This window comes from Terrapene carolina, unplaced genomic scaffold (assembly GCF_002925995.2).
Source record: "Terrapene carolina triunguis isolate 2854851 unplaced genomic scaffold, T_m_triunguis-2.0 Scaffold58, whole genome shotgun sequence".
NCBI lineage: Eukaryota > Metazoa > Chordata > Testudines > Emydidae > Terrapene > Terrapene triunguis.
In genome coordinates this window covers 42,656,255-42,668,367 of record NW_020664409.1, presented here as the reverse complement: position 1 = coordinate 42,668,367, position 12,113 = coordinate 42,656,255, and the positions used below count along the sequence as shown (strand labels likewise).

The 12,113-nt window shown below is 42.6% G+C and overlaps 1 protein-coding gene across 1 annotated transcript in view; it reads left to right on the top strand.

The window, feature by feature from the left end:
* The first annotated feature begins 687 nt into the window (after positions 1–687).
* Positions 688–12,113, top strand: part of LOC112101928 (ethanolaminephosphotransferase 1-like) — an 87,986-nt gene continuing 76,560 nt past the window's right edge. Inside the window, exon 1 of the mRNA XM_029913455.1 lies at positions 688–744. Coding sequence (XP_029769315.1) covers positions 688–744 — 57 coding nt within the window. The remainder of the gene's footprint in view (positions 745–12,113) is intronic.

Genomic DNA, 12,113 nt, shown 5'->3' with positions numbered 1-12,113 from the left:
TTGATCCATTGGCAAGGGTGAACCCTCAAACTGTCCCCGCAGCCAAGTTACATGCCCTGCTCCACCTACATTTGCAGGCTGTGTGATGGCTGTGGAGTCCCTGTGTTCTCTACATGCCAAATATTTTGTTCACAAAGGGTGAAGCTGAATGTGGGTTAAGTTGAACTAGTGAAACTTTATTAAACCCTTTGTACTGCTCTGTCCATGTGGCTGAGCTGCTTCCAGCTTAACTTTTGTGTGTTCCCTTTTCTCCTGTTGTCCCATCAATAACAGTGCCTCCAGCCAGGGAATGTTGGCCACGGCCCCGGTGGCAACGAACTCAATGTAGTCACACTCCCCAGTCCCCAGTGTTCTAGAGCAGCCATGTCTGTGCAGAGCGCGTCACGAGATCCTGTAGCAGTACTCCGCAGCGCTGTCTAAATGAACCCTTTGATTGTAACAAGGGACTAATGGCCCCGTCGCCCCTTCTCACTCAGCCGGAGCCTCCAGTCAGTGCCTCTTTAGTGCCCGTGCTTGGTGCCGCCTAGCAGAGGAGCTGCGGGCAAGCGCGGGACCGGTCAGAGACTGACACGCTCCCCGACTGCCAGCAGCTCTCCTCCCTCCCGCTTCTCCAAGCGCTCCGGCTGCCTCAATCTCTGCCTCAAGCGACTGCAGCGGCACCGCGTCCGGGCGTGCGGACACGGCACCATGTGGCAGCCCCAGTATGTCACTGCCCAGCAGCGGGCCGGCTTCCGCCGATACCAGGTAACGCTGGCCGGAGAAGGAAATCCCACGTGTCCCTCCCGAGTTTGTCCCCCTCCTCCTTGGACTTCCTGGGGGAGGGAGGAAGCAAGTGACGGGGGTGCAGAAAATACATTGTTTAGCTTCCCCCCTCCCTACTCAAAGCTGCTGCAGCCCCTGGGTGTTTTATTGATTCCGAGGATGGCTGGGGATTGGGAACTCCGGGAGCCGAAAAGTTGCGAGGTGTTGGCTTCCGCGCGTGTATGTGGGTATCTGCGGTGTCTCTCCCCACCTGGTCCCCAGAAGTGAGACCCATGGCCGGGTTCTGGTCACGTTGAAGTCAGCAGTTTCAGGAGCCCCAGGGCATGAATGAGAAGTCAGTACCGGTGCTCAGCTGCCCGTCCTCATGCGGTGCTGCCTGCCTGACCCTGCAGGGGTGTGTGATGCACAAGGTTGGGGGTGGGACCGTGGGAACAATGTGCTTCTTTCTCCTAGCATGTTACTTGGCTCTTCACTCTATGATCTCTCTCCTCCCAGCTCCTTAAGGGGCTCTAGCTACCTGGTACTTTCATTTTACACCCTGGAGTGTGGGTTGGTTGGATTGTTTTTTTCGTACATCAAATACAATTATTACTTGAGGGTCATTACACAGTGTTTGGGTGTCAGCGTGCTGCTGGCAGAGGTCAGTGAGAAAAGACCAAACTAGGGAAGATTGGGTGTATATGAATGTGAGCCAAGTGGAATATCAGATTCCTTTTCAGGTTCTCCTAGTCTAGGCTCAAAGCTTGGCTTCTGGTTAAAGAAAAAAAAAAAACAAATGAATGCTTTTCCACACTGGAAAAAAATCAGACCTCTTTTGCTTACTTCAGTGATCATTTAGCTATTGCAAAGTTTTAAGGATCCCTTTACGATTTTGCGGATACAGACTAACACGGCTGCTACTCTGAAACTTTACGATTTTGGTTTTTTGAGTTTGAGAAAGTTGACAGGTGTTGGATAAAATTATTTTATGATGTCTGTGGGTGTAAATCAGTGTATTATATTTTTTATTTAAAATAAAATAGTGTCAGCAGAATTGTTGACTGAACTAACTGTGAAGGTCAGCAAGGGGGGTTGGAACTGGATACTAATGAGGAATTGAAATGGCCCCAGGTGAATATTATTATCAGGCTTTAAAACAAAAAATCAAAAACATGGGGGGGGGAAAAAGTATGGGTGGAACATAGTAGGAACGATTAAAACCAAACATTTTTGTGGAGTGGCTAGTGTAGAAGGCTGCATCATGTCAGCAGTGGTAAAGCATATTTACTGATAAAGGGAGAGACGAGATGTTGCCGGTGAGTGTATGGACCAATTATACAATTTCTGATCCAAGATGGGGACAAGAAGGTTGTTTTTCTTTGGCTATTGTGTGTGTTATTTTTTTAAAAATTGGCAGTTCATCTCTTTTGTGTGCGTGAGACTGATGTAAGAAGGCAAATCAAAAATTGGGTTGAATCCTGTGTTCCTTTGGTTGCCAGTTTGGGGGTCTGGAAGAAATTTTCTTGCTCTGGATATTAGCTAGAATCTTGATGTGTTTTCACTTTCTTCTGGAGTTCTGAGCAGGGATCAGGTGGGATAGTCACCACCAATTTCCTACTGTTGGTGGAACAAATGGGGTTCAATGGGAAATGACTGCCAAGAAGGAGTACGGCGGAAAGGGATCTGGGATCACAGTAGACCACAAGCTAAATATGAGTCAACAATGTAACACTGTTGCAAAAAAAGCGAACATCATTCTGGGATGTATAAGAGGAGTGTAGTAAGCAAGACATAAGAAGTAATTCTTCCTCTTTACTCCACGCTGATTAGGCTTCAACTGGAGTATTGTGTCCAGTTCTGGGTACCACATTTCAGGAAAGATGTGGACAACTTGGAGAAAGTCCAGAGAAGAGCCACCAAAATGATTAAAGATCTAGAAAATATGACCTATGAGGGAAGATTGAAAAGATTGGGTTTGTTTAGTCTGGAAAAGAGAAGACTGAAAGGGGACATGATAACAGTTTTCAAAACATAACAGGTTGTTACAAGGAGGAGGGAGAAAAATTGTTGTTCTTAACCTCTGAGGATAGGACAAGAAGCAATGGGCTTATATTGCAGCAAGGGAGGTTTAGGTTGGACATTAGGAAAAACTTCCTAACTGTCAGGGTGGTTAAGCACTGGAATAAATTGCTTAGGGAGGTTGTGGAATCTCCATCATTGGAGATTTTTAAGAGCAGATTAGACAAACACGAGTGCAGGGGACTGGACTAGATAACCTCTCAAGGTCCTTTCCAGTCCTATGATTCTATGATAACGTGTACCCTTTTCTGCCAATCTGCTTGCAGCCTCTATGAATCCTCCCTATGAATCCTGTTTCGATTATTGGTGGGTACAAGCACTCATAGGCCATCCAGAAAGTGAGCACAAATTAAAGTGGACAGCCAAAATTTGGTCCCTTATTTTTATTTTGCTCTTCCCCCACCAGAATATAATAATTCTAACAGTTATGCTAATGTTACCTTTGCTTCCCTATTCTTATCACTGTGGTCCCTTGCTTTCCCCAGGTAATTTACCAGTCTGAGTCAGCCTTTTGGTAATCCCTGTTGGGGTATCACACTGGACTAAATCTCCACAAGTCAGGAACTGTTGACCACTTTTCCACCTCTCACCAGAGATCAGAAGTTTTCTCCTTGTCTCCAGGAACAAACTGTAGTAAATTATCCCAAGAACAGTCGAATATCCCAAAGTTACAAAATTGAAAGATCAACAGGAAATCAAAGATAAATATTACAAAAAATATATGAAGGTCTAAGGCTCCCTAGTTTCCCCAGGTAGGTCTAAACCCTTTGAGTTACAAAAACAATATCAGAAAATATGGTGTTCACATTTCTAGAGGTCTATGTTTCTTTCAAGGGGTCAAGGTGCTGGTCTGATCCTCCAAACTTTAACATAGAAGAGTTTTAGCTCAGTGTGAATGAGTTTCTGCCTCCTGCATTAAGATGAATGTTTGTCATTTGTATCCTTCTGGCTGCCTGACATGGCTAGGTGTGACCTTGCCATTACCAAACCAAGAATGAAAGTAGCATCCTTCTATGTTAACAGGTTCACAATAAGGTTTGATCTTATCATACATGACCTCTCCGCCCTGGCCTACGTACTCCAATTTAATGCAGTAGTCAGTTTGCTTTCCATAGCCACCAGCTATCTTTTTTAACTACGGTACATTTTTTACCTGCTTAAGCTAAATTGAAATGACACTTTTATTCTCAGATTTGCACCAAATCAGTGACTTACCACTGAGTTAGTAATTTCCATGAAAGTTTACGATTAGACCAACCCTGACAGAGACTATATAAACTCAGTTCACATTTTCAAGGCTAGCTTCATGACTGCAAGGCCTAGAAACATAGCTAGAAGCATGGTCCCATGAAGTCAATGGGAGTTTTGCCATTGACTCCAGTAGAGCCAGGATTTCACACAATGGTTTTAAAATGAAAGTTTAGATTTCAAAGCACAAGAGGTTTTAGTGTATATTTTCCCATGTAACTATACAATTCTCAGGGCCCTGATACTACATTAAATATGATTTCTTAATGGACAGTATTCAATGCATCACAGATAGTGAATGTTAATTAGTGTGGTGCCTCTGTAGACAACATTGTTCTCCATTTGCCTTGAAATTCTATCTAATCTATCTATCAGCTCAGCCTGTTGTGGTTATTTTTGCACAGCATCTCAGAACCAGGTTAATTAAAACGTTGATCATCTTAAACAGTGGAGAAGCCTAAGATTATCAAACTCCCCAAAACTAACTTTTCAGTAAGAGAATTACTGCCACCTTTTAGAAACAAGACAGAGATTTAACCACCTACTGTTCTGGGAATGAAATCTTACAATTTTTTTTCACTTTACTTTGATGAATTATGCAATTAAAAGTCTAATTAGAACTCTGCTAGTGTATAATGTTCCAAATAAAATAGTAGAGTCAGTAACCTTAATTTCTATGAGGCTTTTTTAGATTATTTTTGTACAGATGTAGTAAATCAGTTGGTGAAATCCTGACCCCACTGAAGTCATTATATTTAAAGCAATATGCCAGAATTTGCACTGCATACTTATTCCTGCCCTAGTGATAATTGATGTAATGTAGTATGCAAGTAGCTGCATAATCATTAGTTTTCTTACAGACACCAAATCATATGAGAGAGCAACGTAACGAAATCATTTGGCATTAGGGTGACCAGATGTCCCGATTTTATAGGGACAGTCCCGATATTCGTGGCTTTTTCTTATGTAGCTGCCTATTACCGCCCACCCCCTGTCCCAATTTTTCACACTTTCTATCTGGTCACCCTATTTGGCATAGAAGTTGCAGCCAATGTCACTGATCACAGGACTTGTTCCTAATGGTGGCACTATTGTATATACCCTTGGGGAACTCAATAAGAGCAGTGTTCTATCAGTGAATTCACAGCAGATTCTTGTTTGCTGAATCATTTCTGAGGCAAATAATTTGGGTGTAAAAGAAGCTTTTTGTTTTGCTGGTTCTCATAAAAATGCAAACAGTGACAACCTATTTTGATTGTGTCCCTTTGTTTAGAGATATCATCTCTATATAAAATGTAGAGCTATATAGAGATAAAATAAATATATAAAATCTATAATAAAAAGTTTACCTGGAGTTTATTGGTAGGATAGACAAGAAATTTAATTACCACCAATTTGGTCTAGCATATGCTTGTACATGTTGGTTATTTCACATTTTTTTATTCAACTATGTTTTGATGGTAAAATAGTTTCAAAGCTATACATATGTGAAGCAGAAATGGATTATTTGTTAATATTTCTGTGGAAACTACTCACAGAGATTAGTGAAGAAAACTACTCACATGTGGTTTCTTGTACCTTCCTCTGAAATAGTACCTGCCCTTGTTGGACAGGATACTAAACTAGATGGACACGACTGTTCTGAGCCAATATGACAATTCCCATTTTCCTAAGATATCTTTAATTTGATTTTATATTGCCTGTGTTCTTTGTGGCAATGTAAATAAATACATATTTTACAGAAATTAGAAGTCATGATTCTTTTCTGCTATTGAAGTGCAATCAGCTGAAAAATGTGGTGAACGTACTTGAATTGTACAAAGTCATACTGAGAGGCCAGCAAAGTAGGCATTTAACCACTCAACTTTGAGGTACTGTACATAGGAATATAGGAATTGCCATACTGGATCAAAACCAAGGTCATCAAGTCTAGTATCCTGTCTCTGTCAGTGGCCAACACCAGATGCCTCAGAGAAAGATGTAAGAACCCTGCAGTAGGCAGATGCGGGATAATCTGTTCCCAACAATAGGTTTCATTCTGATCACTGAGACATATTGTACTGAGACTAGTTTAAGTGAGAGGAAGCAATGACCTATATTTCTTAACTGTAGAGACAATGTAATCATTAGTTAGTAGTATATAGTTGTGGCATCAGGGAACAGAATCGACAACTTTCGACTCCAAAAAGAAACAGACTTCTATCTGGGGAAGTAACTGAGCTGTTGCTCTATTAGTTCAGCCTGCAGAGGAATCTATGTAAACATGAATAGATTTCATTTAATCTATTACAGATGGCAAAGGTATACTAAGGAGTTCATTGCACTCAATATTTCTCCCCACCTAATAATTGCCTCAAAATGATTATGTTAAAAATTGTTTTAGAAAAATTGTACGTGACTTGGGCCTTTGATTTGTTAAAAAAATACTACAGTTGTACTGTTTGTGCTATAGAAAATGAAACATTGGGCACAGTTTTTTTTTAAAAAGTTAAAAATAGGCTGCAAATTAAATCATCACCAGCCTTCGAAAGAGAGGTTTAAGGATTGAATAATTTATACTATTAACAAGCTTCTTTTCTGCTCCAAAATTGCTCTACCTGAGAGAAGTCTTCATCTTTCCTCCCTCATTAGCAAAAAAGTGGTCACGGGCAACCTTCTGCACTCTAATTTCTCCGTCAGTGGCAGAACACTTTTGGAGCTGGGTTTCCAAAACTCATCCTTCCATCAGCAGTGATGCATCATTGTTGCATCCATCCTTCCTTCCTTCTGTGGGAAATTAGTGGTGAATCCTGGCCCCAGTGAAGTCAGTGGCCAATGGGTACAGGATTTCATTCCAGGGTGTCTAGTGTTTGTGTTAGATGATGATGATGATGAAGCACCATGCCCTGCCATATAAGGTTTTATATCCCTTCTTGTTTTAAAAGAAAATCTTATTTAATGTAACTGTCGATGTTCTCATTATCCATATAAACAAATTTTTAAATCCTTCTAAGATCTTGTCCTGCTAATAACAAAAATCTGTATTGTGAAATTCTATAAGCAGAACATAGTAGAAGATGTGAGTGGAAAAAGCTGAAGGAGGTGAAGGAGGTATGGTGAAGACTGCTGTCGACATGTGTGCCTTCTCTTCTACCAAAGGGAATATTTGGAGAACAAGTAGTGGCAGCGGTATGAATGAGGGAGGTACAAGAATAATGAAATACCTCATGCCGTAGTGATATCTGTTGGTGTGAAACTTGTACCATAAATGGTAGGCCAGTAAAATGCTATACGCTCTGTTTTCATTTATTTTGAAAGAAGTGCTGTTTTCAAAATGAGTACTGCAAGATCATTATTTTCAACACATCACTTACGTAAGAGCAGAATTTTATATACTGCAGCTTAGCATTTTTTTACTTTCCTGCAATTATCATATTTAATTATTTCTGTTTCTTGAAATTGTTTATATATACACCTCTACCCCGATATAACACGAATTTGGATCTAATGCGGTAAAGCAGTGCTCCGGAGGGGGGGGGGGAGGGAAGCTGCGCACTCCGGTGGATCAAAGCAAGTTCGATATAACGCGGTTTCACCTATAATGTGGTAAGATTTTTCTGGCTCCCGAGGACAGCGTTATATCGGGGTAGAGGTGTATTTAAATGTTGACAGGCCCGAGTCTTCACTGTCTTGCACCTTCTACTATCATTTATATCTGTGAAAAGCAAATGTAGAGGGAGTGGGAGGATGGGAGAAGTTGGTCTTCCAGTAATTGATACAAGTTAGAGAAGTCCAGAGGTTGTTGTATCTTGCCCCAGTGGTTGAATTAGCCCCCCACTATTCTCAGGATGGGGCACAGGAGGTTGAGGAAAGCCACATATTGTCCTCTGCCTCATCAAGTGCATTGAACATAGCTTAGGTGTACCTGAGAATCTGGCCCAAGATTTTCAATAATTGTTGTTCTTTTTTGCCTTAGCTGTGATGCATTGGGTCCAATGCATGCTGTGAAAACCTGTTTTTCTTAAACCACATTTAAGAAAAAGATCTGGCCAATGATAGCAGCTAGTACTCCTGAATGTTATACCCTATTGGTGAAGTGCAAAATGTTCCAACTTTGAGTTTAAAATGGATAAAACTGGTGGTTTTCTTCCCACTCTCTTTATAGTTTTATCCTGCTTGTAATTAGTTTTATTTTATAAAATACTGTAGATTATTTTTATGTCTTTCTTGGACTAATTTTATTCATTTTATTAAAACCTTCAAGTGTTTTATGACCTTCATATAAGGTCCCCTGTAGTTGTTAGTTGGCTCCTTCCTTCCTGTGTTGGAACAACTATTATACTCGTCAATAATTTACTACAACCATCATCGTCGTCATCATGTTCCTATTACGCCTCTGGCGTTTAGGGCATTGACGAAGCTCCTCCACTCCTGTCTGTTTCTGGCAAGTCTTTCAGTGGCTCCCCAGCTGTGCCCCAGGTTTTTCAGGTCAGCTTCCACAGCTCTTTGCCATGTTGTTTTTGGGCGGCCTCGGTTTCGCTTGCCTTCCATCTTATTGCTACTCTGGTGATGGAATCAGTTTCCATCCGAAGCACATGACCGATCCCTCTCCAATGCCTCCTGGCAATGATGGTGCTCAGATCCTCTTGGCTGCACTGTGTCAATAGATCTTGGTTTGAGATTGTTCTGGGCCAAAAGATACAGAGGATTTTTCTGAGGCAGGTTGTATGGAATGAAGACAGTTTGGACATGTCATACTTTCTCATTCCCCAGCATTCTGAACTATAAAGTAGTGTTGAAAGTACGCAGCTCTGATCAATCTTGAGTTTGGTTTTGGTGTTGTTTCTCAATGATTTGCAGACTGTATTTAAGCTCCTGAAGGTATTCCTATTTACTACAATGCCAGACTTCTAATTCCACATAAAATATCAGAGTGTTCATGCAACCCTGTCTTCTGTGTATTTCAGCCTAATCCATGATTACCACCTGATATACAGCTGCTTTAAACTATTAGTTTTTCTGAGAAATAGGCTTGCCAGTCATTCAATTCCTAATAATCCCATTTCTTTCCTTTAATAAAAATGAACTCTTAAGTACAAAGTTGAGTTGAAACATTCATACTTTATTTGAACAATCTTATATTACTTATGCTTAAATTCTCTCTCTCTCTCTGTATGTATGTGTGTGTGTGTATATATATATATATATATATTTTGTTTTTTCAATAAACAACACTCCCAGCTCTGTCTCTACTGGCTTTCTCACCCTGGGGTGAGTTACAGCCTATCTGTGCCTTAATATCATGTTATGTAAAAAGGAAATAATAGTGCTGACCTAACTCTTAGGAGTATTGTGATAATTAATTATAAAGTGACTCCCAGGCCAAAATGCAAAGTATTGTTAAGGATTTATAGCTGCTTATATGTAAATTTAAAAAAAATCTGTTTCTTTGTTGCTGTTGCTCCTTTTTGGCCTGAGCAGTTGGCCAATATTTGGGGCCTTATTGGGTTATTTATGTTAGAAGGAGAAACTGGTGAACGAGTCAAGTATTTCTCTGGTGGAAGCCTGTTTATTTACAAAGAATGCTCACAAAGCCCTGTTTCACTCAACACACCAGGAACAAACAACAGTAGTCTGTTTTCTTATTCAGAAATCCAAAATTGCCTTTCCAGTGAGTACTGTGTCCAAAATAAGTTCTCTCAGCTTCCTCCCATGTCTACATTCATGACTTTTCTTACTCTCTGTGGCTTTTTTCCTCTCACACACAGACACACACAGTTATAACCAATCAGTGCTGCAGCTCCCGCATTTGCAATCAGTTCCAAGGTAAACCTCTCAGTCCATATGACTTCACTTCTGCTCAGGCTTTGGCATGCTGACCAGTGCCTGGGGCGGTGGCTTCAGTTGTTTCAGCTATCGCTGAACAAAGAGATATTTAATTGCTCCTTCCATTTAACCTGAATGAAAGGTGGGTTAATATGCCCGTCTATTTTTTCCAGGTCTGTGATTGATCTCCATCTCAAAGACACACTTGAGGGCAACTATTAACACCTTCCAATATAACATTAAGATCCAAAACTGTAGGATTTACAACACTATTATAAAATCCAAGGATGCTATATGCTCTTCCCCTTGGAGACCTTTATTTGTGGAGCCCGCTTAGGGTCGGTTGACAGCTGGGCTCTCCCCCTCCACTCCAGTCTGCTTGTGCCATGCCCAGCACAGTTCATACATTACAGGGCCAGGAGGGACCACTGCGATTATCTAGTCTGACCTGCTGTATAACACCAGCCATAGAAGTTCCTCAAAATAATTCCTAGAGCAGATCTTGTAGAAAAACATTCAGGCTTGATTTTAAAATTGCTAGGTATGGCAAATCCACCATGGCCCATGATAAATTGTTCCAATGGTTAATTACAGTAGAACCTCAAAGATACAAACACCAGAGTTAAGGACTTACTGGACAACCGGACACCCTCTGGAACTGGAAGTCCTCAATCTGCCAGCAGCACAGACAAAAGGAAAAAGAAGCAAATACTGTACTGCCTTGGGGCTTTAGCTCTGAGGCTCATGGCTTCAGCCAAGGGGGGTTGAGGCTGCAGCTGTGGAGGGAGGCGGCTCTGGGGGGGGGGGAGGGAGGAGAGGGGCTTCTGACCCTCGGGAGCACTGAGGCTCAGGGCTTTAGACTGAGGGGGAGGAGTGCTGGGGCTCAGGGCTTCAGCCCCACAGCTGCACTCCTGGCTTCAGCCCAATGGGGGGGTGCCAGGGCTCGGGGCTTTAGCTGTGAGGGGAGCTCTGGTTTCAGTCCCAGCACTCTCCCGGTAGTTAAAGCCCTGAGCCCAGCCCCCCGCCCACCGAAGCTGGGAGTGGAGCCATGGGGAGCCTCGGCATCCCCCGTAGGACTAAAGCCAGGAACGGAGCTGTGGGGCTGAAGCCCCGTGCCCTCGTGCCCAGCGCAAGGCTGAAACCAGAAGCGGAGCTGAAGCCCCAAGCCAAGCACTCTCCCCAGGTCTAAAGAGCTGAGCCCCAGTGCTCCTGTAGGGCAGCAGCCCTGAGCCCCCCGCCCAGAGCCCTGGCGCCCCAAGAGGCAGAAGCCCCCCCCTCGACGGCTGCAGCCCCAAGCCCCGATATGGCTGAAGTCCATAACCTCTTCTTCAGAGTTACGGAACATTTCAGAGTTATGGACAACCTCCATTCCTGAGGTGTATGTAACTCTGAGGTTCTACTGTACTCTTATTGTTTAAAATGTATGCCTTATTTCCAGTCTGAATTTGTCTAGCTTCAACTTCTGGCCACTGGATCATGGTATACCTTTCTCTGCTTGTTTGAAGAGCTCATTATTAAATATTTGTTCCCCCATAGGTATTTATAGATTGGAATCAGATCACCCCTTAACCTTCTCTTTGTTAAGCTCCATAGGTTGATTTCCTAGAGTCTGTCACTATAAAGTGTTTTCTAATCCTTTAATCATTCTTGAAGTTCGTTCTCTCTCTCTCTCTCTCTCTCTCATTCTTATTTACTTGGGTTTTTTGCTCCCTTTCTCCTGGTGATAGCATTCTCTTCTCTCTGCATTCCTTCAGTTCAACAAAAGGCTACATACTACTCTGAGCCATTCCTGGCTAAACTGCAGGATCAGAGAGAAGAGAAGCATGGGCTGACAGGCTGCTTCCTGAGTCTGCAGTCATGTATATGTCTACTCCTGGGGGAATTTCTGTACCACTGCACGTGCATATATTTTTAATTTTTTGCACAGAAAAAAGCTTCTGCCAGAAAGTTGCTGCAGTTCTGCCTTTTGCTCACCAGAGGGAGCTGTGGTGATAGAACAGAGCAGCAGCTCCCTGCAGCTAGGGCAGAGAAAGAGTCTGCCTTCTTCACAGTGCCTGTCCGGAGACCAGGGCCAGCTCCAGGCACCAGCCGACCAAGCACGTGCTTGGGGCGGCACCTTGGGGCAGGGCGGCGCTCGGGTTTTTATTTATTTATTTATTGGTTCGTTGGGGCAGCGCTGGAGGGTTTTTTTGTTTTGTTTTGTTTCCGCGGCGCGGCGCTCGGGGGGAGCGGGGCTTCGG